The following is a 26,128-nucleotide window of genomic DNA, read 5'->3' on the forward strand; positions in this document are numbered from 1 at the left end:
TTGCAGTTTCTGGTGACTGGCAGCGCTCACAGAGGCCAGTTGGATGCTTCCCGATCAGGTGCCGTGTGTTTTGTAGGTTGCTGTGACCTATTCTTAGTCTCGCCATTGTGACTTCTTCTCTCCGGTTTCTTCCCCTGAATTTTACACTGCTCACTTTATTCTGGATTGAGTGAAAGTGTCTGCCGCCATATTTTCTTTATTAGCCTGTGCCTTTACCTCATCTTCTAGGCATAGGATTGAATCAAAGGGTCTCCTGCCTTACCTGAAACCACTCTGGCACCACACTAACATCCGTTTTTTCTCCACATAGTACATGAATCTCATTTACCATCCGTTCCATAAGTTTACATGAATGTGATGCTGGGGCAATTGGTCTGTAATTCGCTGGGTCACTGGCCTTCAGGGATATCAAAGTAAAGGTGCCTTGCGTCTGTGAAGCGCTTCAGCGTGCCGGGATATTCAGGAAAATAGAGTTGAATGTCATACATGCAGTCTCTTTAATGGAAATCCTGGGTCAGGGGCCACGTGGGACCATTGATGCAGGACGAGATGGGAGGAGATGTAATAAGGAGAGCGTGACCACGGTTTACTTGGGAGGAATCTGATGCAGTCCAAAAAGGGGTAAAAGACACTTTAAAAGCCATCAGAAAGATTTAAAGACAGGAAAAACAACATGAATCCCTGGAGCTTCTCCCACAGGACACTAAACATTACACATCCTTATCAGAATAGAGGCAAGGAGACATTTGGTTTTTAATCAGATCACAAATTCGTTTATTGCAGCGCACATAAGTGAAGACATTCAATTCCTTTCCACAGGACGGTAAGAGGTCACTTAATCTATTGTTGAACAGTCTCTTCTGTACCTCCTCAGCCATGTGAAGGTAAGATTTACAAATTCACAACAAAATGGGAAAACCTTTAAGACGGATTAAAAAGGGGAAGGGAGAGTTGTTAGTCATAAAAATGCTGCGTCGGACTATCTGCAGTCCAAACGCCAATGATACATAAATAAATAATTGAGAATTTTGCTTCGTTACTGAGCAGAGATTACCGCCTGCTCACGACTTTAATGTGGTCTCATTTCATCCTCACCCTGGGTCAAAGGTCAGCTTTTAATTGATACATTGTATATTGAATATTTCATGATCTCATTTCTGTATCAAGTCAAACCCACGTCCCAACAGTTCATCACAGCACTCCACTTTCCCCCTGTCCATTTCTGCATTTATTGGAATGTCATATTGTAAAACTGCTCCTTTATTAATCACAGTGTTGGCAGTACTTAAGAAGCCTCTTGCAGCATGAAGCTCTAATTACCACTAACATCTGAAGCCACTGTGTGTGAACATAAAAACATTGTCTTTCACTAGTATACCCAATAAAAAAAAAGACAACCTGGTTCGTCCTATGCTAGATTAGCCGACTAGCCTCAATTACGTGTGGGTTACAGTTCTTATTCAACGTTACAATGAGTCATTTTAGCTGAACGAGTATAGTATATCGCTGTTAAAAAAGATGCAGTTATTAAAACCAGAAGTTGGATTGACTTCTCAAACACCGGGTCCCCCGAGCAGTCAGTCCTCGAAAGACAACACGCGCGTCTTTGTTTAAACTGTGGGGATTGGGCTTTTTTTTAAATATACTCTCTTCCTTCAAATTGGATGATGTTAACCTGTTGTGCTTCTTTAAGACATGTTTTGAATGCAAGGCATCTGGAATGTTGTAGAATCGATTTTAGTGATTGATAATTAGTGATTGTCCTCAGTCCTCGCCCATTTACCTGTGTGCTCCCCATGCATATTTACACAGACAAAGAGCCGTTTTCTCAACCTCTGCATTTACAATGAAACAAATGAACATTCATTAAGACTCGGATCCCAAAAACAGTAGAGGCATCTAGGCAATCCCTGTTTCCACCCCCCCCCACTCACAACTAAACAATATGTACAAAAAGACAGTTGAGGACTTGATTTCTTTCAGAAAGTGCACGAAAAAAACAGTCAGGCTGCGTACACAGTCTCAAAGAACTTTGACTGATGTAATGTGGAAACAGCTCAGACAGAATTAGGTTAAGTGGACAAGAGGCTAAAACACACACGCGCGCACACACACACACACACACACACACACACACACACACACACACACACACACACACACACACACACACACACACACACACACACACACACACACACACACACACACACACACACACACACTCTGTACAGTGTTTTATAATTCTATACACCATATGTGGAGAAGCACACATCAGCTAGTCCTAAAGAGTTCACTGCAGCTCTCCAAACCATTTAAATAAACAGTCCCTCCTGTAAATAGCTGCTTGGAAAGCCTCTGTGGGGGAAAAAAAAAATCAGAAGGTTGTTTAAAAGAAATGAAGGAAAAAAAAGAAGAAAAAAAAGCCGATGATGGGTTGTACCATATATCATGATTCGGCAATTAGACGCAAGTGAACATGAAATCATTCTGCGCTCACGCCGCATGTCCTTCCCTCCTTCTGTCGCACTTTTACCAGTCAAGATTCCGTCTGTGCCGCAGGTATGTGTACGTGTGTGGTCAGATGACCGGGGTCCCGAAGCATTTGAGGCACCACTGGACGCTGGGGCTGGGCGGGCGGTCGATGAGGTGCAGAGACTTGAGCTGCTCGGCGCTCAGTTCGTCGTAGGCTGAGCGGTACTCCCTGTCGAAGGCCTCTGCGGGTGTTCAATAGAGGGGATTAGTAAGAGTCAGAATAGATCAAACATCAGACCGCCTCTGGTTTTGATGCAACTTGTGGTCCCTTAAGGCGCGTTTCCACCGAGCGGTGCGGTACGGGTCGGGTCGGTACCCTTTTATTTGTGTCTCCACTGCCAAAAGTAGAGAATGATACCAAAAATCTGAACCGTACCACTTTTTGGGTACCCTTCCGTTGGGGTACCTGGCACAGTTGTTTGGTACTAAAGGGTGGAGCTAGACTCACTGCACCACACTTTCAGCATGTAGCCTCAAACAAAGATTGTCGTCTCCTTGTGACAAACAGCCACATATCGAGAAGCAAGAACAGGATCGGCTGTATGTCCTCCATTGTTGTTTGCGGTTAGCTTTCACTTTTCGCGCGATCGAATGACGTCAATCTACTTTCCGTCATATACCACGCCTATCAAGTGACGTTATCACTACTTTCTGGAATACACCACGCCTATCAAGTAAGGGTACTGTTGGCGGTGGAAACGCTCGCCAAATCAGGGTTAACAGACCCGACCCGTACCGTATCGCTCGGTGGAAACGCGCCATTACAGGCATCAAAGTGACACCATACAGTTTAGAACCACCACCAGATGGTGTTGTGATGGATTTAACTTACCGACATCGATGTTCTCCTTCCCCAACGCCACCAGTGAGAGGAACAATATTTCTCTATAGATACTCCTGGGAGAAATACAGAACACAGAAATGTGACTCACTGACATGACAAGGATATAAATGTCACCAATGTTGGGCGGCAAAATCTCGAACCAACAAAAAAGAAGTCCCTAGTGCTTTAATTGCTTTATGCATCAGTAGAAGTGGACATATTTGTCAGGAGGAGGACAAAGACAGACCTCTGCCTTTTGACACCCTCTGGGCGCCGTTTGATCTCTCGGATCAGCAGGTTGATCGGCCCGTAGATGTCGTTGGTCTGGATGTTGCGAACAATCGTGTTGAGGAGGGTACGGATCTCGTGGTGGTCCGTCGGTGCCAGCATCCCCTTCTTCTCCACTGGAAAAGAGCATGGACACCATCATTAAAACCACAGCAGCTTAACCGATGTGACACATTCATTGTTAGATCGGTTTGCAGCCAATACGTCAGCACACTTGTACCCCTCCCCCCTCATTCAGGGTGTCCAGACTCACATAAGGTCCTCCAGCGCTGGTAGAGCGGCTCTCCGTGTTCCTGGTGTAGATTGATGTTGTCCCACAGGAGCTGGACGTACACCTGCTTGCTGTCCTGGGACAGCGACGTCAGGGGCAGCTGCAAAGAGAAAACCTTCGGGTTAGAATACGGCCAAAAAGAACATGAAGGAAACATCTCAAAAGTCTGTGGAGTCAATTGTTTGGGACAGGATGAGTTTGATGACCGAGCGCAGACGTCCACTAACGGTGGCGTCTTAAGTCTCTCACCTGTACGCCCTTGTTACAGTGTTCAGAGGTAAGAATGAGGCCAGGTAGGTGAGTGGGAAGGTCCAGACGACGGAAATACCAAACCAGATTCCAGAAGATGATTGGGTGCTGGCTGAGGAACTTGTGGGTGTAGATCACCTGGTTGGACACGGAGGAGGAGGTCAGCAGCCGCGCGCCAAGCGTCTTACTATCAAAGAGTGCCGCAGCGTGTGAACTTTTACCCGATCGCCCTCGTTCTCCAACAGGGTCTCCAGCTCCTTGCGCAGCACCAAGGGGCTGAGGTACGGAACGGACACAGGCTTAGGGTTCGCCATTTTAGGCCCCAGGCCGTCCTGACAAATACAAACACGCTGATCATTTTAACTGCAGCGGCGTTGATTTTGGGTTACTTCGCGACGGTAAGGAGCACTGACCGACGCCGCCTGCAGGCTGCAGGGCAGGCTGGTGGTGGAGACGCCGTGTCCGGGTCTCTGGGAGTAGTCCAGGCTCTGCAGCGGACCCCCGACACTGTTGCTGCGCGTCAGTGACGTCACACTGCTGCTGCGCTGCTTCCCCGCCGCCTGGTGCTCCAGGAGACCCAAGGGGTCCGGCTGCACCGGCTCTGGGACCACACTGGAAACACAGCGGGCAAAAGGAAATACTTGAGCTTGAGGCGAATACGTTCGCTACGTCGGCGTCGTCATCTGGGCTTCTCACACGTTTCGCGTCAAACTGATTTCACATGTTGGCGTTTACCTCTTCTGTGCAACAGGCAGGTTGTCTGGAGTCTCCCTGGGTTCCTCTTCGGGGAAAGTAATAAGGTCCGATGTCTTAATGTCAGCGGAGCTGCTGCCTGTGGGATGGTTGCTGGTGCTGTGGATACTGTCTCCTGAGGCACCGGGGTTCATGTAGAACCTGAGTGTGGTACATTTTTTCAGTTTGTATGTTACCCTCTTAGCTTTATAATTCATCTGGATATTAGTTTAAAATAGGAACACAAGAGACACGGTTTGACCCTGAAACAACAGCCTCTTACCCGGTCATAGCTCGCAAGTCGTGAAACTCGACGTGCAGTAACGGAAGGAAGGCCGTGCGACAGAAGGGACAGTTGGTGTTCAGGTTGGAGTCGTCGGCCGTCCAGCCCGCCATTATCTCCTCGTCGTACACCAGGGCTTCACAAGAGCGGCACTGGGAGCAGCTGGACATCAGCACCTGTCGGCAAAATGCGTCCTAACCGGTTAGTTGCCGTTGTCTGCATCGACGTAGACAACACAGCAGTGTCTAACATTGCCATGCACGAACCTCCAGGGCACAGTTCTGGTAAATGCTCGAGGAGGAGGCGTGATGCGAGGAGCTCTGCTCAGAGTCCGGACCCCTGCCTGCTCGTCCGGGAAGTGGATCTGCGCATAGAGACCCAAACAAACTTTAATATATGTACACACTTCAGAGCAGCGAACCTCATTGGGCGCCTTTCACTACAGATTGATTGCTTACGTGTGGTAACGCCCCGGCCCGTGTCGCTGCTGCCACTGCTGCTGCCCAGGCTGGTGCGGCTCTGGTTGAGGCCGTTGGACACCAAGCCCGGGATGGCTCCTCTCTCGGGGCTCTCATCCGCGTCACTCGCAGCCAGCATGTGTTCATCCAGATGGGACGGGAAACCGCCGCCACCCTGAGCCGCTTCTTCCTGCACAGCAAAGTTAGATAGAAGTTAGAGGATTGCTCCAAAATAAAAAAAAAGTTAAGAGCTCAAACAGCTAATATTAATTAAAGAACATCTCTTCTAAACGCTCACCTCGTCATCCGAGTAGGAGTAAGCCGAAGCGACCGCTCCCCACACTTTGCTGGCCACATTTGCTGCCTGTTTCATGCCGGACTTGAGCACATCAATCTTAGGTCCCGACAAGAGGTGGTCCATCTTGATGCCTGAAAAGGAGTTGATGACCGAGCCCAACGACCCTCCCTGGGAGGACTTGACCAGCGCCGTCAGCGAGGACGATCGAGGGCCTGGGCTACGCGCTGCGCCGCCGGTGGCGGCGACGGTCTTTGTCTTTGCCGCGAAGGTCTTGGAGCGCGTCACGGGCGCCGGGCTGCGCTTGGGCGTATCGCCCGGGGAGCCGGTTGGAGTTTTGACAGGCGGCACGGGGAGGCTGCACCGGCGCTCCAAAGGCTGTTTGGATCCCGGCGGGTCGGCGGAGTCTCCCTGGGACTCCTGGAGCTCCATGCTGGAGGACTTTACGCCCGTGGGGCCCCTCAGGCTCATGTACATTTCGATCTCTTCGGCCAGGTTGCGGGACACCACGGCGGGCACGGAGCGCGGGGGCTCCTGGCTGCTGACGGAGGCCGACTCGTCGCTCTCCGTCACCAGCAGGGAAAGCGGGTCGGCGCCTGCCTCCACGTCAGCTCTTTCCAAGGTTGGCCCCCGCAGCCCAGGGTCCTCCCCGTTTGTTTCAGTGTTCTTCCTCTCTCGATGGACCTTTTTTAACTCAGTCACGTCCACATCCTTCTCCTGCCCCTCCGCTGCTGCTTCTCCCTCCTCCTCTGGCAGCTTCACTGATATCAAGCCCTGGTCGTCCTCAGGCTCTTCCTCCAGGTCTTTAAAAAGGGCTTTGGACACACTATTGGGGGGCGGACTTTGACCTGCGCAGAGCGCTGCAGCCAGGATTCGGGCATCGGCACCCATCTGACTGGCCATGTGGTCCACGCCTTTCTCGAGGAGCATCCCGGCGCGCGTCTCAGCGCTGAAGCTACAGCTGCGCTCGGCGAAGGACTTTTGCCGCTGCTGTTGGGGTTGGTTAGCTACATCCCCCGAGGGCAGTGAGGCGTCGTCTTCAGGGAGAGACACGCGATCGGCCTTGCTGTTTCTTCTGAACAGCTTCCCCGGACCTGAGAAAACATAACATAAACAAAACATCATAGAAGAGAAATCCAAAGCATTGACGTGGCAATGACTTTCTTAATTGAACTTAAAGACTCCTTCTCCTCACCCGTTTCCCTGCCACTATCAAAGCTCCCCGTGGACAGCTTCACAATACTGGGGACAGGTGACGGGACATCAACAGAACAGAGGACGTCTGCTACTGCTACAGCACTGTCCACTGAGCCAGCAATGTCACCTCCTGGTTATTAAAAGGTACATTGTCAATAGAATACTATCAATGTCCAAGGAGGAAATGTGGCTCTGTTGCACACACATTTAAATGCGGAAGCCCGCGAACGAAAGGAGCCTTTTACTCACCGTTGTGCTGCGCTCTGGAATAGTTCCTCTCCTCGGCGGAGAGGACAGCTGAATGCAAAAGCTCCTGGTGCAACTCATCCTTGGAGCCGTAGCCTTGGTCGGACTGGCGTCCTGTGGACCACACAAACCACGCAGTAAATGTAGCGGTCGAGCTAATGCCGTTTCTGACCTTCAGGTTTTACAGCCTTACAACATGCAGGGGATCAGTACCTGTGCTAGAGTGGTTGTCTGGTGTGCTTTCCATGCCGTGGCTGCCGGTAAACAGGTCGTGTTCCTCCCCGTTGACCTCACTCGAGCTGCCGGCACTTCCGTGACTCAAACGGTCAGCGTCGGTGACGGCGCAACCCCCTATTGATGCGGCTACAGACCGATGGACACAGAGGTCAAAAACAACGGAAAACAGAAAGTATCATCCAGCCCCGTTCTAAAGAATATTGCATTCCCACCTGTGGGGGGGTCCTTACTGGAAGGGGTCCGGTCCAGCGAGTGCTTGAACTGCGCCACTCCACGAAGCACGTTACGAACTTTGGTCCACATAAAGAGGCCGCTGCGGTTCCTGCTAGGCCACGGGCTCTCCAAGACGGCCTGCCGGGGGAGCAGACGGAAGGATGAGGACGTGTGGAGGTAGTCTTCAAATTTTTGTTGATGTGGCTGAATAGTAGTGCTTGAATTTGCGTTGAGCTACGACCGAAGTGTGTTTTAGCTTCTTTTTTTTTTTAAAGGGCTGTACCTTGTTGTAGTATCCATATGTGATGGCGTTCGGATGCACTCCAGCTTTCTTCATCTCAACCAGGACTCGCACGGCCATGACGGGGAGACCCCATACACCACAGAGCTGCATCACCACTCGGTAACACACCTGATGACCCCAGAGATAAAAAGGAAAAAGCCACAGATAATTAAGACCTTCACCGTGAGACTCTTAAGTCACATTAGTTAAATCCGACTGTACCTCATCCAGCACCTCCACCTCGGTGGTCCTCATCTTCAGGAGGACGTAGTACGCCTGCTGCATGGCGCGGCTTTTGGACTTGGAGAGCCGCACAGCGGCCGGCAGGCAGATGAACCACAGGCTGTAGCAGTGACTGAACATGCAGCGGGCCCACAGCGGGGGGTTGGAGTAGAAACGCTTGGCCATCTTGTACGCGAGCTTGATCTCCTGTTGAGACAAGGCCGACGTTTCAATGTGGATAGCTGGTATGCGGGCGTGTTCAGCAAGAGGTCCTTGCCGCGGCTTTGCGAGCCCGTGCTCACCTGCTTCGTCCTCTTGGCCAGGAGGGCGGGGCTGCTGCACAGACTGGCCCCCGCCGCTCTGCTGCTGAGCGCCGGGCGGAACTCCCTCGGGCGGTCGAACAGCTCCATGTGCAGCCTGGGGAAACTTTTGTAGCTGGAGGACGAGATGAGGGATTGTTGCAAGGTTACCTCTGCTTTGGTTTACTGTTTTTTTTGCTATAGTGGCGTTATAAGACCTACGTGTATCTGGGGGAATGTTCAGTTCCATCGCCCACTGGAGGCTCAGGAGGCATGACGAAAACTGTGTGTTCACTCTTCTGGGACTCGTCCAGCTCCAGCAGTCTCGTGTCCTCAAATGACTCCCCTTCAACCTATATAGAGCATTGAGCGATACAGACAACTATGACTTTTACAGTCAGCAGGTCATTTCCTGTCTGATGGCAGGAGGTAAACAACTACAGTTGTGATTCAATCGAGCTTTTCTATTGAGGCAGTGGAACAAGTTTATTTTTATTGTAGGTTAGGGTTTGTTGGGAGAAGAAAAGGAGGAAGTTTCCATGCCCCGTACTTAACCTTTTATCATAGGAAGAAGAAGGTTATTTGAAATACCTTTTAACGTAGTCACAAAACAACAAGTCATGCGGAAATGTGATTACAGTGTAATCATGGTATTACCTTGGTGCCCTTGTCGCTGATTTTATCAGAGGGAAAAAGCTGCAAGAAGAGGAAAGGGAGCAAAGGGAGCAGAATGAATCGGAGGAAATTTCAGCTTCCTTAAACTCTAGTGTCATTTCGCCAATAAAACTAAAAACAAAGGCTTGCAAACATCCAGTGACGGAGAAAAAACAATAATCAGGCCAACGTACGGCGCATACGTATCAGAGATCGCCCCAACGCAGGTTTGGTAATCACCTTCTCGACGCAGTCGTCAAAAAAGGCCAGACCAGTGTCTTTGTCACTGACGAAGGTGCACTCCTCAATGAAGCGGATGAATATCTGGGTCTTGGTGAGCTGGGAGTAGAACTTCTGGTGGGCTCGGTCTCTGCTTTTGAGAAACCCTGCAGGAAGCCAAGGTCAGGGTGTGTGGACACAGCTGATTGGCTCGTAAAAAGATAAACTTGGATCGAGTGATCATTTAAGTGCTCCTTGAAATAGAACAGGCAAATAACACTCAATATTAGACGAAGCTATCAAAATGAAGGCCGCTAGATTGTGTTTAGGTTACAAAGCCGGGAAGCAATCATCGAAACCATGAGCTACATATCGATTTCTATAGTTTTACGCATCATCCATCGTTACTTTTTCATTCACACCATCATTTTCCCCTGGTTCCACATATTTAGATGGAGCGGTCGATCCCGTGCTTACCTTGCAGGTCGTAGAGGGAGTCTGCGGCCGTGGCCTTTTCGGAGGGCGCCTGTGTGATGGGCTTGAGGTAGATGCGGTAGCCCCTGAGGATGGAAGCCATGAAGCGGAGGAAGTTCTCCTGGATTTCCATCTCCAGCGCGGTCTTCTTCTTGTGCCAGGTGAAGTCCGCCTCGATGGGGGTCATGTCCACTGCAGAGTCGTCCTGTGGGGTTTGACGTACTGAAACTAAAAAAAACAGACACAACAAGAAGGTCATCTTAAACATTTAAAATAAATTCTGATAATGGAAAGTTATGCACATTATTAAACAAGTACTTGTATCAACGGAGGAAGTATGGAGCTCAAATAAACGTGTGTACCAAAAGGAAACCAGACATTTATAGAATATAATGAAATGCAAACTAAATGATTAAAGTAGGGGTGTGTAAAGAAAAATAAGGCATTCTTTTACTTTTTTTTTACCAATCAGTTGATAAAAAAAACATTTTCATATTTTTGGGTATTGACAGTTTTTCTCTTCATTCACCCAGACTGAAAGTATGAAGCTTTCCATCAAATCTCTAAACTATTTCTATTATCCATCCATCCATTGTGAAACCGCTTCTCCTGCACACGGGACTGGTCGCCAGCCAATCGCAGGGCTACACAGAGACATACAACCATTCACACTCTCATTCATACACCTACGGGCAATTTAGAGTCCCCAATCAACCTGATCCCCAGTGCATGTTTTTGGACTGTGGGAGGAAGCCGGAGAACCCGGAGAGAACCCAGCAGACCTTCTTGCTGTGAGGCGTCAGTGCTGACCACCACACCACCGTTATTCTCTTTTTATTCCTCACAATGCACTTGATAAGCTATATAAAAAGGTCTTTACCCATTCAATTTGAATTATTTGAATAAAAATAACTGCTTTAGTTATATTTTTGACTTTTCATAATCGTCATTTACATACTCATACTCTGATGGAGATTTGGCTCTATAGAGATTTTAGACACTATTATTTGTGACTGTGCTTGTATTTAACTTGTTTTCATATTAAGTTCTTCTTAATACGTTGCCCTGTAAAAACTCTTTTGGGAGGCAGGTAGTTCTCTGAACGGGGCTTTTGCTCCAAGAAGTGGCAAGATGTAGTTTGTACCAGTGGCCAGCTGGTGGTGCAGGTTGCTCAGTGCGTTAATGAGACTCTTGCAGGGCTTCTTTGGCAGATTCTTCCAGTTGCTGTGTCTCTTTTCGTCTGAACTGTAACACACAATACCACAAAAGGGCAGTCAGCTGGAAGGAACGGGATGAACGCACAACAACGATTTGCACTGTGCTCCTAGTTGAACAAATGTTTGAGATCTACAGTAAAAAGCAGGCAGCGACATGGGTTCAGGATCAAAGCACAGCATTACAGGTAGATAGTGTTGGTGTCCAGGTCCACACAGACGACATCCGGCGGGGGGTCGTAAAGGTCAAAGTAGCGGGAGTCCACGCCCACTATGAAGGGACAGGGGGCATTGAGGACGCCCGCCAGGGAGAGCGGGCAGAGGGGGATGTAGGGACACTGCCACTGGAAGGGGAAGATCATCTGAGGAGAGACAAGCGAGAGAAGCACAATTAGCACAAGCTTAGGACCCCCTCCGGACTGCGACACACTTCTAAACTTTCTAAAGAGACGGGTCAATAGGTCAAATGTTATTTTAAAAAAAAGGAGTGATCATCTCTTATTGACTGGGATGACGGTAAAAAAGTTTCAGAATAATAGTTAGAATGATTTTTTTAATACGCACCCCTGTACCTGTGATTGTGCCTTCATGTCCCGAGTGTCACAGATGAAATACAGGCATGAATAATGATGTGTTATTGTCTGAATAGCAAACAATCACTCCCCCCCACACTTAAGTTGACTTCATTTAGGGAATCTGCATTTTTATCTTCTGATAAAAATGTCAGAGAAAACGTAAAATCTATAGGACACGAAACATGTGGAATGTGTTACTGTTGAAAATCTACAGAAACGTGTTACCATCAAATATAAGTAAAGAAAGTTGTGCTAATTATAGTCATACGCAGTTCCAGCATTTTGTTCTGCTTTCTGAAATGTACAATGAATTTGCATTCCTATCACACTACGCCACTCATCACAGGTTATGAATCAACAGGTTTGTTATAACGCTTTCCTGCAGACGATTAAGTTAGATTTTCCTTTCAGTGGAGCCTTTTAATAACAACAAGAATGATTTAATGTCAATCTCACAGATGAAGACGAATGCATGCATGATATATATACATATATATATATATATATATACACACACACACACTGTATTTTGACAATGTCACACTTACAGCCACCACGGCTTCTGCCACTCCGGTGAGCACGGCGGGCCGGAGCGAGTGCAGCAGGATCTTGCTCTCCAGCAGGACAAAGTGCAGCAGGGTGGCGCAGTTCTCCGAGCCCAGGTTCATCAGCAGAGTGCCGTAGTCCGCCCCGCTGACGGGGAGGGAGAGCACACGGGTGAGTTTGTGCAGAGAGTGGAAAAGACGAGGGATAGGAGACATACGGGACGATGTTCTACCAAACAGTGGTAGGCAATGAAGATCGGAGGTGAGGAAATGTGTTGAGTGCTTAAACTTAAAGTTTTAGCTATTAGTATTTTCATAGCCTTACAGACGAGAAATATACTGCAATTGAAGAACCTGCAAGTGATTCTTGCTTTGTGGCGCTCAGGGTGGAAATCCACTGTTGTGACTCAGAGCAGCTGGTTTAATTTAAGTCATTGATAAGGATGTCCAGCAGTTTCTAATACTGTTAGTGTTTCAGCTTGAACTGGAAACAATGTTTTCAAAGTCTAAAAGAAAACATTGAAAGTGTGAGCCAATGTTTGAAAAAAAGGACTTAAACAAAGTGCCAAGCTAATATCTGCGTTGTATGAATGTGTTAATAGGAATAAAGTTATTATCATTGTACCTGAGTGGCAAGGGCGTACACACAGGCTGGGAGAGGATCAAGGTGTCATGTGCCGAGAGCTGGGAGGGAAAAAACAAGTTCATAGAACAGATATTAAAACCAAAATGTAAGCATCGTAAAGTATGCATTAGAGGATTAGAGAAAACATGTCACCTGGACCAATATTCTTGGCCTTTGAGGGGAAGGAAATGACACATTGTGCATGAAGTGCGCGATGTGCCTGTTGAGAGAAATACACAAAATATGGCAAATTATCTTCAAACATAAGCAGCAACCAACTTCAGCCTTTCAAAACGACAGCTTCGTATGTTGCTTGGCATCAACATTCCCAACAAATGATACAGTAGCAAAGCAGACTTTTACTTTTCGATAGGCAGATGGTGAGGGCCGGAGACGGACAGCTTGTAGAGGAACATCAAGAACTTGCGGAAGGACTCAAAGAAGGGCCAGCGGGAGAGCAGGCAGATGCACTTATTGCTGTTTACTGGCCGGTTGGGGATCACCTTCTTCTCCACCGTGGTGAGCAGGCCCAGCTGGATCTTCTGCTTCTCGCTTAACTGATCCACCGGATGCGACTCGTAGAACTGGATGGCTGCTCCATACACCTGGATCCAGAGGTACAAAGTGACTTTGTGGCTGTATGGCCAGTTGAACCGATCTTGACTTTTTATTTTTTTGTTGATTTCATGTATTACAGTTTGCTTTCAGGCTCCTGCATCTCACCTTTTCACCAGACGAAATGGTCAAGACAAACGTGGAGAAGACGGGCAAAGGGTCACGCGTGTTCGGTGCCCAACACTCGATCTTGGCGCCCATGGGCAAACAAAACAGTGGGACAGACTCGGACAGAGGAAAAGACTCGTAGTCCTCTTCTGGGTAACGAAAGATGAGGCCTGGAGAACGGAGGGAGAAGCCGATTATTATGGCGTCATTTCCTCGCCAAGGTGAAACAAAAGGGGCTCTAACTAAAACAGGGGCTCAGTGTCTCTCAGGTCTGTTGTTAAGTACAATCCTCTAGTTTCGTTTTCAAGAAATAACTGCTGCGTCTCACAGTCTAAATTGTTGTTTAGGGAGACGTCGTTCGGACAAGAAACACATTCTTATGTGAACGTGCGCATACAGAAACAAGCCCTGGGCGTGGCAGGAAGAGCTGTTTGTCTGAGATGAATACACAGCCGCCTCACAGGAAAAAGGCCGCACCAAAAGATAAAGCCAGCGTGTGTGTCTGCAAAGTGTGTGTGTCGCCGCATTCATTGGAACATTGATTGTACGCGAGTTGTTCCAAAGGCCAAGCTGTTAAGGAAGCATTCGGTCAGTAAAAATGTCACAACAATTTAGATTCCAGATGCAATAAGGGCCTAAACATCTTTACCGCCACCTGTTATCAAAGAGGGCGTCTAGTTCCACTAATATTTGAGAACATTTGGGCGGCTTTATTCACTTCTCCATACTCTGTTATCTAAAGGACAAAAACAGCGCAACCAACATAATAGACATTGACGCCTGGGACTTCTACTCACCGGCTTTGTAACTGATGGAGTTGGACGCAGATACGGATTTCTTGTAACACAGGAACACGTTGGAGCCCCACTGAAAAAAAGGTTCAAAACACGGATGTGAATGAATCTGTCCTTTGTAAGTGCCACAGCGTAAGAACAAAGAAAGTCAAACTCACCATGCCACAGTTGAGGTTCTTGTCCACCTTGCAAAAGGTATGCGGCGGTATCTCCCCTTTACTCGTGACTATGACGCAGATGTCCGTCACGGCGAGGGAGTTCTGCGGCTGGACGGGCGGCGCCCGGCGCAAGGTGATGAAGATGCGCTGCGAGGTGGCCGAGCTGTTGTTGACGTTGGCGCAGCGGCCGTACGGCGTCGCCTGGATGACCTCGCAGCCCTGGATTAGACGCTCCTTTCCCTCGTACAGCACACTGACAAAACAGGAGGTTTAAGAATAAATAAAATGGAGGATGAAGGAAAACATACACACGGCAGCACAAAAGACACATGTCGGTGTATGAAAGACGGCAAGAAAGAAGGAAGACTTTAAGAGGTATATAATTGCCAGTCATTTCAGTGTGTTGCACCGGAAAAACAGAATAAATAACCGATGGTTTCTGCGTGTGGTCGGCACTGCCGACTCTATTCTTGAAGCCCGTCTTCAACGCGGTGTTGTGATTCAGACATATTTCACCAACTGACTCATTCAAATTCCAGACAGCGAGGGAAACTTTCATATCGAGCGCCTCTTATAATACGGCCTCAAGCGAGACTAGAGCTTTCGGTTGCAAAAATACGGATCCCTGCCAAAAACGTCGTGTAAAATCAGTCCTCTGCTTGCTTATGGCAAAGCTTAACGTTGCAATCAGTTACCTGCCCTGTTGGATATTTGTTTTTTGCATGGCTGCAGGGCGTCTGTGTCGGTACGCCCCATGCGCTCCCATCTGGACAACGCCAATTGGGAGGCCAAAAGGATTGACCCTCCCCCCTTCCCCCTCTTTTAAACCAAGACCATCCACAAATGCATCGCCGATATAGCAGTCCTAAAAAACTCCACTTGCTCTGAAAACAGTGGAGGACAAACCCCGAAGAGGCCCGTCTTCAACGCTGGTTCCCAGCTAATGGCATCCTAATGGGCACAGTGAGTCATGGCGCTGCTCGGGGCCCGGGGCCCCGCTCTGCTGACTTCACTGACAGCGGAAGCAGCAGAAGGGGAGAATTAATAATTTACAGGTCCTCGCTTCAGTTATTCTTTCCGTGGACCAGCAGGTTGGGGTGGGGGGGGCAGGACAGGCGCGTCGGGAAGGCCTACGTGGCCAAAAATATTTACGGACCTTCAGTTTTGTGGTTCCAGCGCCAGGAAGTGAACCGCACCACAGTGCATTAGATTGTGGTCTCGTTATAACGTCTTTGTTTGAGAGGACACACAAAAGTGAGACCTTGTGCGTCTGCGAGCAGCATTGCGCGACATCCACAAAGAAACATGACTTGACATACGATCTACTTTGCTGGTAAATTCTTTCATTCGTCTCCTTTGACTGGAAACTCCAGTTTAGTAGCGAGAGACGCACAAAAGAAAAGGCTTTGGAAAAAGACTAAGGTGTGTGTGTGTGTGTGTGTGTGTGGTAGAACTGCGCAGGCCTGTTGCATCATCGCTCTCACTGCAGACACGGAGCACTCGTGATGAAACGTCAACACACCTACTTCCTCCATCCTGACCCAGCGCTTTGTTACACCATCAAAGGTGAAACAAACTCGACAAACACTGCGAGGGGTGCGTAATACATCACGATAAGCCTTACAAAAGGTGGGAAGAGAAAACCAGGCCTAGAATAAACGTTCTGTGCAGCTGGGGGGGGGGGGGGGGGGGGGGGTTACGAGGAACTGGCGTAACAACAAAACTGGTCTTCACGTCCCTTGATGTCAACAAGTGGAGCGCGACGGAGGCGCAGCTCATTCCGATCTTTGCTCCTCAGGAGGAGGGGGGGGCAAGCGCGAACGTTCCAGATGACAAACACGACGGCTCGAAGCGAAGAGGCCGACTCACCCGACGTCGATGAGAGGGGACTTCCCCCGACCCCTCTTGTAGCACAGGAACAGCTCGGGGCTCTTCAGGCTGCCGTGGTTGAGGTTGGCCGGCTGACCGCTGTAGGTGGCGTCGATGCACGTGAAGCCCTCGGGCACCGCTTCCCCCGCTGACCTGTTGATGACGGCCAAGTCGGTGATGGGCGCCTTGGGCCCGCTGGACTTGGTCTCCGACAGGTCCTGCTCCAGCGGGGTGGATTTGTCCGTCAGCCCGGCCACCACAAAGTAGTCGGTCACGCGGTGGCCCTTGTCTTCGATCATGGCTGGGAGGAAATAGAGAAGTGAGATTCATTCAGAATTACAGTCTCACACACACAAGGCCTGGATAAAAGTATTCTTTTCTCAGCCCCGTACAGCCACATTCTACTCCTTATCACACTTGCCGTATGCCGGCTGGAGCCAAGGAGCACGTGCGCGTCAACGTGCGCGGCAGTGACTGCTCCCACATCTCACCGTGGGATTACACATGCGAGCACACGCAGATAGTTAAGTAATGCAGCGGGGAAAAAGGGGCGGGGCCAACGAAGAGAATCCGTCGGGGGAACACAAGGGGTTATTGGCGGCATTCACTCCTGACGGCGTACATCGCCGCTGCTGAGCGCGATAAAGCTGCGGTGGCTGCAGAGAGCCGTGGCAGAGCAGCCGGGCCTGGTGGAATGCTAAGAAACGCCACAGTGGGAATGAATCAGGCAGGCGCCAAAGTCTGTGAAACGCGTGGTTTTCTAAAGAAAACGGGATTTACCAAACACACGGTTGGCTTTCTAGTTAATGCATGTGTCATGACCCCAAAGAGTTGACTCAGTTTTGCAATATGCAGAGTTTTCATTTTGCCATCCACGTGACAATGAAAAAGCCCTTTGCTTATCAAGCCGGGTCAAAGGCAGCAGAGAACAACTGCTTCTCTGAGGTGGAAAAAAAAAAAAGCTCAAAGCTGAACCGTTTTCTTCAAAAAGGGCCAACGCAGGAAGTTCAACTTTTCCAGTGGTGAGTCAGCTGTGGCGGGAGGGAGACGCCTCTTGGTACGGCAGCATCGCGCGCAGACAAGACGGTCACGACAAAAGATTAATTGTAGTTATTTCTCCATTTATTTCTCGCATTTTGAGCCGTCGTCAGGACCCCGAGCAGCAACGGGACAAGTCAGAATGAACGCAAGTGAAGCCGTTTGTCGGTGCACGGCAGGGTTTGGGGGGGGGCACCTGCTGGCCCGGTCGACGAACGTTCCACACAAACGGAAATCTTTCTGTAGACCCGGAGGCGCTTTTGGTGGCACCGTGTGTGAGAAAACAATTGTTCAATTCTCCGCCTGTATTTAAACTCTTATCTGACTGAGTGACGAATTAGCTTTTTGGTTAGAAACCTGGCATAGTTCCCATGTGAACGTGCCAAAATGGATTTGTTTCAAGCGTGCTGCCGGCCTTAAGATTCAAGGTAGCTTTGAAGAATTACAGCTGGATATTTGCCCGGAACGCGGCTCATTTTTTCCCCCTTTCCTTTTTCAAAACAATATCTGGAAATCAAAGAGCAACTTTAGGAACGCAAGCCTCGAGTGGGGCAAAACAACATCGGTTCATGACACAACCGAGGGGAGATGGATTAACACACTTCTGAGAGGCTCGGCCACCGAAGAGATGAAGCGGAAACATAAAATGGGATCAGTTGTGCAGTTTTCAGTTATTTAAGTAGTCATCCAAAGTAGCATATTTACTCTGAGGAATGTCACGGAAAAGTATTTGTTCTCGTAAGTAAGATTAGTCAAAAGTCCAAAATGACTCCAGATGTTTTGTTATTTCGGGCTTAATGAATGATGTTGGTCCCACTCCTTTTAAAAGCAGGCTGGATCAAGCTCTTATTTCATGAGGATGCACAACAGCAATCTGAGGACGTGGAACGGTTCTGAGACTTCGGGTTCAGGACAGAGATGTGCTGCTATGTCTCCATGGTTACGGCTCACCAGTCAAAACCCGGAATTCCGGACGTTTGGCTTCACGATGAGCTACACTGTTAAATGGGTTCTCACCAAAGGTTGGCCAGTAAATTAACTGTCATGATCGCTTGCGTTCACGGCTAAAACTAAACCAAACACTGTTCCACCGGAGCCTGAATGAGGTAGTTCCTCAATGGCATTGCAGCTTCGCTTCGAGTTTTTAAGATTCCTCAAATGTGGTTTTTGGTGCAGATGTTAGGCGTGGAATATGGTCCCACGTGTAATACAGTACCACAAAAGAGTCCACAAAGCGGCAGAAGAGCTGAAATGTGTGTAAGTAGAAGGCCTCTCAGGCAGTGCTTTGCACCTGTCGTTCACTCGCAACATTTTCTCAAAATAATACCGTAGGGTGCAGTACCTGCAGAGTCCCACGACACGGGCGGGCCGATCAGCATATAAACTAACAAGTGACACCCCAAAGTTGATAATGAAAAATGAGTCAGCAAATAATCTGTTGTACAGACACCCAGCAGACGTGTTGCAACACCAGCTCCTTCCTGGAGTCAGGCGTCTCCCCACTTGACAAACACAAGACCAATATTCACTCTGTTTGCTCTGTTTTTGGTCTCCACCGATGCTATTTCCCCATCAGCTAGTCACTAAGTTTGCTACAGTACCATCTGTGCTGCGATAAAGCGTAATATATTACATCGTATGACCCCAGTAGTCATTTACCTGTTTTTTTTTTTTTAATGAAAGACTTACATTTTAATCTTTGTCACAAACATTAGCCTCTACAATTAATCTGCTCTGAAATGGTCACGCTGGTATAACAGCATTGAGGCACATAGCTTTCCAAAAGCATTGACACAGATCACCACAAAGTGTCAGAAGGGAACAAAGTCGGCTGCAGAGGGAAAAAAACTATTTGGTCTCGATTAAGCTTTTAATGCCGGCCTATAAACGTCCAGCACGCCGGTGAATGGAAATGCACAAAATACCACCAGCAATACTAAAATGACTAATTATGTTGGCCAGTGTTTGGTGTGGACACAATCTAAAGCCTGGAACACTACAACACACCTGACCACACACATTCACACAAATATCTCTTTGTGACAGCCCACTGCCATGGCAACTGAACCACTACAATGGCCCGCTGAGAGACCCCGAGCTGCGACCGGTGTTCCTCCAGCTGAGGAAACTGAGTCTATCAAGGGTACGTCGAGTACAGCTGACGGGTTCTCTGCAGCCCGCTAAAAACGGCGGAGGCGGCTGTTTTTTATTGTGCGAAAATGTCAGACGAGCAAATAAAAACAGGACAGTGGCCATAAACGGGGGTTGGCGCCGACAGCGGATTAGACTAAAAGCTTTAGAAGCCATCATGAAAGTGAACATAACATTACGGATTTTCCACCCTTCTTGTTCCTCACTTGTGACGGCATGCAAGGGTGTAAGACATTTGGCAACCTTGACGCACACATGGGGAGGCTACCCGGGACCAATTGTATTAAAAAAAAAAAAAGGACCAAGTCAAGCAGGCAGGCAAACTGGTGCGTAACGCTTTAGTACACAGTATTAAGTCTTGTGTTGAAACTCGAGCCTCTGCTCCTCCCTCCCCCCCCCCCCATGAGAAAACCTGTTGCTCTGCTCCTCCTGAGCCTCGGCGATCGGGTGTCACGCGCTTTGTCCGGGCCGCGCTCGGGCAGAGGTAGTCGCTACAGCCAAAATACAACGCAGCCGAAGAGGGCGCCTCACAAACCGGCCTCTGACTGCCGCGTAGCTAAGAATGCCTAAAAATACATTTACTCAGAGTTTATCGCTAGAATAAGCACACACTAGGCCTGACATACTGTGATCATTGTACGTGATTTTTACATCAACGTAATAACACCCATTAATATTTATTGCATAATAGAAGGGAAGACTTCATCCAAAGTGCCCACCTGTGGCTCAAACCTCGGCCTTAACGATTGGCGCACTTTGAAATCTGGGCGCTTCTTAGAAATATGACTGAGATTTTTTAAAAACTATGCATTGTTGGGTAAAACCCTTCATTCAGAGTGTGTTGGCACCATGTTCACCAAAAACTGACACGGCGGAATAAATAGTACTTTGGTACGTGATCTCAAAAGGAAATGATATGAAGAGGGCACAAGATTCGGAGAAGCAGACACGGCCTCCGGGCAGCTAACAAGACTCCTCTTGTAAACAAAAAGTATTCAGTTCATGTAGGGATTCTTTTTCAGTCTTCTGAGACTAAAAATCAACATCAACTGCAAAGCTCTCCTTTGCCATTTTTACCAGATGTGCCAAACAGAAGAAAGTGTTTTTTTTTATTTATTTAGGGATCTGTTCTGGGATCACAGTGCAGGGAGGCCTATCCCCCTTTTTCTAAGACAAGGAAACCCAACTGAGGAGGGTGTGCTGGAGCACAAGGAGATGCAATGAATAGCAACAGCCCACTCTTAAAGAACTGAGGAACTAGAAGTACAGGAGGAATATATTACCATTTCAAATTAGCAAGACCAGACGAGAAAGTAACCCGGGAAGCACCGATCGCCTGAGGAGAATCTGCAGAGATTACAGGTGGTTTAGCTTTTTGGTCAAATGAAAAAAAGAGAGGATCCGAGTATCCAAATAAAAACCGGTGGTCAACCCAGTTGGAAAGTACTGAGCGGGATTGTTCCTCCGGTCCCCCCAAAATTTGACAGCCCTGGAAAAACTTGTTCTTTTCTACGGCGGCACGAGTCTCAACTTGCCCCCCGACCGGCTATGCAGCCCATCCCGGGGCTCCCGGGGGCAGAGAGGAAAACTCCCTCTGCCTCCATATATAAAGCTGGGGAGGCCCTGCTCTACGTGTGCGCGTGTGTGTGTGTGTGTGTGCGCGCTTACTTTCAGCACTTGTATGGTGTTAACGGCGTTCACCTGGCCAGCCCCTTAATTTCCGAGGGTACCAAGTTCAAAGAGTGACAGAGGACATAGAAAGAGATATTCCTCTATTTAGGGACGCAGAGTGGCACCCCGGCCTCCACCCCCCCACGGTCTGCCCCACAAATGATCTCATCCCTCTCGCACAAAAGAGCCGAGAGGCTTGTTCCCCAGGGGGGGAAAGAGCCTGCGTATGTATGTGTGTGTGTGTGTGTGTGTGCAACGCTGGACGACACACAGTGCCGTGTCTGTCCCGGATATTTCAGCAGATCCACTCACGGCTCGACTGAAACGGCAGCTGAGCACGACACGCGCGCACGACTGTCATGCGCTGAACCTTGGACGCTGCAAAATGAGAAGAAAACGCAGTGTTTACAGAGCGTGTAGAGAATGCAGTAATTATGCTAGGGAGTAGGGGGGGGGGGGGGGGGGACTCTTGGTTATAAATAGGACCGGCTGCGCCAACCTCTCCATTGTGACGAGTCTGCGAGAAAAAGTAGTCGTGGCAACCCGACGCACAAAATAGTCAGAGGCTGGTGGCTTCTGCAGAAAGCTCCTTTGGCGCCGCGCGTGAGCCTCAAGTGCCTCAAGCAAAGTGTTCCTCCCCGCCATCTGTCAGCGCGGCGAGCCGCTGGCGGTGAAAGGCCGGGGGCAACGTGCAAGGTGCCAACGAGCTGACGAAACCTCCTTTTGCTTGGGCCCTTTGTCTGGGTTTGAGAGGGAGAGGAGCTCAAACTGAAGCCTGCTGATGTTGAGTTGTGTTCACGTCAATGTACGGCATGTGTGTGTGTGTGTGTGCGCACATAGTTGGCGGCTAAATTCGCCTATAAATACATCTACGTGCTTGATGACAACGGCGTGCTGCGACGGGCAGAATGAGCCACAATCGGCATCAACATGCTCAAGCGCACTTGATACAAAATGAGGTAGACGTATTTAACTGATCAATATTTGCTGTTCAGAGAGTGTGTGTGTGTGTGTGTTTTTTTGGGGGGTGGGGCGGGGTTTAGATACGTCTGTGATCGTCTGGCACAATAATATACAGATGCTAACAATCTCCCTCTCTCTCTCAGAAAGGTTGAACTTAGTTCCACGGGGTCAACACATTAAAAAAAAAAATCCGGTTTTATTTCGGGAATCGCGATCGACGTCAACGCACTTCTCAGAATCGGCATCCAACCACCAAAACACACAGATAATGTTAACTGATGTTTTTGGACTTTGCTTTCAGGCTAAACACTTAATTGCCGTTTTTTCAAGTGTATCTTGGTATAAAACATTTATAGTTGTGTATTGGTTAGTCTGACATTTTTAGTAAAGATACAGTCAAAAAAGGTCCAATTTAAGTGATTTTCTTTTCCATTCTCGAAGCTGTAACCAGCAGGTCAGATAAAAATAATCCTCAAACCTTTCCTTCATTAACTAACCAAACACCAAAACAGTCATCCCCTAAAGCCCCCCCTGCAGAAGGCCCTTGTTGTTCCCCTTTTAGTCATTTATCCCGGTAAATCCGTCACTGCAGCGGCTCTGGATTTATTTTTACGTTTGGTCGAGAGAAGCACAGTTACTGGTGACTGACTGGAGCAAACCATTCCACTTGATTTACGCCCTTGGGCACTGGGGGGGGGGGGGGGGGGGGGGGGTCTGTTGTTACGGTCCACAAAGACCTGAAACCACAATTTACGAGACAGGTGTGGGGGACTCGGTGTGGTAGAAAAACGTCACAAGACTGCCTGCACCACCGCCCCCCCCCTCCTCCTCCTCCTCCTCCTCCTCCTGGAGTGCGATGGCCCGGCAGACACAGAGCATTCTTTCCGCTCTGAGGAGACGGGAGAAAGAAGAAAAAAAAGAAGGGGGGGGCCGGGGGGGTGCAAACCCGTTGCTCTCGGCCTGTTGAAGGAAGACGAGTCAGACACGAACTGGCACATCGCGCCGCCGCGGTGCAAAGGGCCGGAGGAGGGCCGACGCCACCATTCAACTGTGGAAGAAGTTGTAGGTTGTTTGAACGTGACGCTGGGAAAGGAGCAGAAGTGTCACTTCAAAGTGCAGCTGAGGAATTGACCCACGGGGGGGGTCATCTGTGAAGGGGGGGGCTGCTCGCACAAATTCAGTCCCAAGTGAGGAAAGGGAACGACTGCGTGAGCTCTAAAAGCCGATGTCGGAGTAGTCAAATGTTGTGGGACGAGCTGGAAGCAGGTTTATTTTTACCTTGTTGTTGTTAACAAGGTAAAAAAAAAAGGACTGTATCCATAAAAATAATCAATGTAATATATTTAAGTGCGGCCTGAATTTCAACTATCCGTTCAAGGTTAAAGTGAAAGTGGTAAAAAAACTTAAAAAATAAGTTACAAATTTATTTTAAGTTGCAACGCCAGCGGAAGGAAAGCCATGGTGATAAATTGACATTCAAGTGTCACCTGTAGTGAAAGTCCAGCTTGAGGTGTTAGTTCACCCACGTTACTGGAAAGACCTTTTCAGAAACATCCACACTAGTGGCTCTTTAGTAAACACTCCTCTCACTGAATCAAATTTGAACTTTTATTTAGTGCAAGCGCCACGTCCTTCAATGGCCCGCCGCTAATTCTCTTCAGCCCCCCCCCCCAGTCAGCTGACCGAGTGTTTTGGGGACGCCCCCCATGCAGGTTTCAACGCACACAAGGCAAAAGCCGTGACCTACTTTCGTAGCTGCTGCCGCCGCCTGGAGCGGTTATCAGGAGGCCGCACTCGCTCCACTCCCTTGATCCGGCCGCCGGTAGGCCGAGCCGAGGCCAAGGTCGAGGAAGGCGTTCTTCCCCCCTCTGCTGAGCTTCCACGCCTGTCAGCCACTCGCCGCCGAGGCCTTTAAAGCAACGGCAAATTCCCGGCGTTCACTTCCTCCGGCCATCCGAGGTGGTAAAGGGCAAATGTCCGCATGAATGGTACGAGAGGAAGTGGCTTTCTAGGGCAGTTGCTGAGAGGGGAGGAAGGGGGGCCCGGGACCGGCTCTCGCTTAAAAAACAAACAAACAAGGGACATCACATGCACGCCGCGAATCACTGAAAAACGGGATGGAAGCTGCAAGGCTGCCACGCTGGTCAAATGCTGAGGGGGAGACACGCGAGCACCCGAGCAATGTGTTTCAATGGCATTCTGTGCTCATCCAACAGGGACCACAACACCAACAGGGGCCCTCTAACAACTGTGTGTCCTGGGTGAAGGGTCACACTGGTGCAGACATGGCATAGAGAGAGAGAGACACATCGCCCTTTCTCTCAGGGTGTAGTTGTGATCCGTTTCCACCTGCAAAAAAACAATTGTGTGTCTCATGCAGGAAGTGCACGTTTGTAAAAGCGGGCAGACACCTGCAGAGCCGGGGTCCGGTTATCTGGAGCCGAGGAGGGCCCCAGGAGGAGAGGGGTTGGCCGGTCGGTAGGTAGGTGTTACACCCCTCCCCCACTACCGACAACTGTTGCATCCGAACCAATAATCGGGTCGACTTTCACGCAAGTGATATAACAGAATAAATGTCCCGGTGCGCGGTGAGACGTGGCCGCCTCGCTTTGCGCGGCACACGGCGAAAGGTGTCGAGGCGGACCGACAACAGGGGGGGAAACGAAGACTATTTTCACCGGGCGGGACGTCGCTTAAGCACGGCTTAAATAGTTACCCGTTCACGTCTTGTTCTCACGGCAAACTCCGCCAGGTGTGCGCTCTCTGCGGGTGTAGTAAATACGGGCACTTACCAGCTGTTTACACTGCAGCGAGGGACAATGTTGACATGTAGACGACTTTGCAGTTTGTGCCCGCTGGATGTAATTCCGTGTTTATACTTCTGCAAACCAGTCGAAGCTGGACGGCGGGCCGAGAAAAGGAAAGAAAAAAGTAAAACAGGCACTTCGAAGTAGTCCTTAAAAACTTTGCTGCTCCACTTCTTCGCCACACGTTCATGTGAAGTTGTCGGCGGAGGCGGGCGCCATGTTTGAGACTGCGCTGATAGTTCGGTCCGTGTGCTTTCTTCCTACACGTCTCTCGGGCAGGACCCGCCCACAGAGGAGAGGCCGCTTCCAGCTCAGTGCCTGCTGCGGCTGACAGGGGCTGACGTCAAGCCCGCACACGCAGCAAGCAGCAGTTTCCGGTTGGCGTTTTCAGAATAAAGTAGGTATTTTTATTTTGTCAATAATCAACGGTTAGTTATAATATGGTCATTATGATTGGTAGAGGCCCTTTACTTAATAGAATTGCAACATTTATATATTATATATTTTATTATTATATTTATAGTTCATTAATAAAATATTTTTTTATCTACTAAAACATTTGTAATTTAAAATTATATAATCAAATTAGAAGCGATGCATATGCTGAAAGCCTAATAAAATCTCGGTACGACCTATAATAAGCAGCAATTCTACATACATTTGCACAAATCATGGATTAAGTCATAGTGTTGCAATGCATATGTGTGTCTAGCAATTTATTTTCCTTTGTGTTATATCAATTCACAAGTTCTTTCTGCCATCACATGAATTTCCCCTTCTGGCAATAAAGTGATCTACACTGCAGAGATTCCATCCTGTCACAGGCAACACACCGGTTGGAACGAGACTGGTTTTCAAGGATCATGATTTAGTGACCAATTTGTCATTTGTTTTTCAAAATAAATACTTTTCACCAATTCAAATAAGGTTAGATGTGTATTGCATATTTCATACCCTAAATCTATTCTCTTCCAACAAAGCAACATTTTGTATTGAAGTTTAGATGGTTTCACATAC

General features: G+C 48.7%; 1 protein-coding gene and 1 long non-coding RNA gene across 3 annotated transcripts; one reads left to right on the forward strand and one right to left on the reverse strand.

Moving 5' to 3' along the window:
* Positions 1 to 750: 750 nt before the first annotated feature.
* dennd4c (DENN/MADD domain containing 4C) lies at positions 751 to 25,441 on the reverse strand. 2 transcript variants are annotated; one of them, XM_040181872.2, is made up of 34 exons: positions 25,097 to 25,441; positions 16,482 to 16,782; positions 14,613 to 14,865; positions 14,458 to 14,527; positions 13,661 to 13,830; positions 13,301 to 13,542; positions 13,091 to 13,157; positions 12,938 to 12,996; positions 12,316 to 12,460; positions 11,379 to 11,554; positions 11,123 to 11,223; positions 9,982 to 10,206; positions 9,526 to 9,671; positions 9,289 to 9,327; positions 8,854 to 8,984; positions 8,635 to 8,767; positions 8,333 to 8,539; positions 8,111 to 8,239; positions 7,827 to 7,965; positions 7,591 to 7,740; positions 7,381 to 7,491; positions 7,130 to 7,261; positions 5,938 to 7,028; positions 5,640 to 5,829; positions 5,448 to 5,545; positions 5,182 to 5,357; positions 4,902 to 5,060; positions 4,580 to 4,778; positions 4,388 to 4,498; positions 4,167 to 4,304; positions 3,900 to 4,017; positions 3,606 to 3,762; positions 3,368 to 3,432; positions 751 to 2,717 (listed from the first exon to the last, which is right to left on the reverse strand). In XM_040181872.2, the coding sequence occupies exons 2-34, from the start codon at positions 16,778 to 16,780 to the stop codon at positions 2,581 to 2,583; spliced, it is 5,763 nt and encodes a 1,920-aa protein (XP_040037806.2). In that variant the 5' UTR covers positions 16,781 to 16,782; positions 25,097 to 25,441; the 3' UTR covers positions 751 to 2,580. The 2 variants fall into 2 exon arrangements, with proteins under 2 accessions (XP_040037806.2, XP_077962496.1); XM_078106370.1 differs by lacking the exon at positions 25,097 to 25,441 and adding an exon at positions 24,052 to 24,182.
* Positions 24,049 to 26,089, forward strand: LOC144410324 (uncharacterized). Its single transcript, XR_013468287.1, has 3 exons — positions 24,049 to 24,786; positions 25,391 to 25,508; positions 25,902 to 26,089. It is a non-coding gene; the product is annotated as an uncharacterized LOC144410324 (long non-coding RNA).
* Positions 26,090 to 26,128: the final 39 nt, after the last annotated feature.

The sequence above is a fragment of the Gasterosteus aculeatus genome, chromosome 7 (genome assembly GCF_964276395.1).
Source record: "Gasterosteus aculeatus chromosome 7, fGasAcu3.hap1.1, whole genome shotgun sequence".
NCBI lineage: Eukaryota > Metazoa > Chordata > Actinopteri > Perciformes > Gasterosteidae > Gasterosteus > Gasterosteus aculeatus.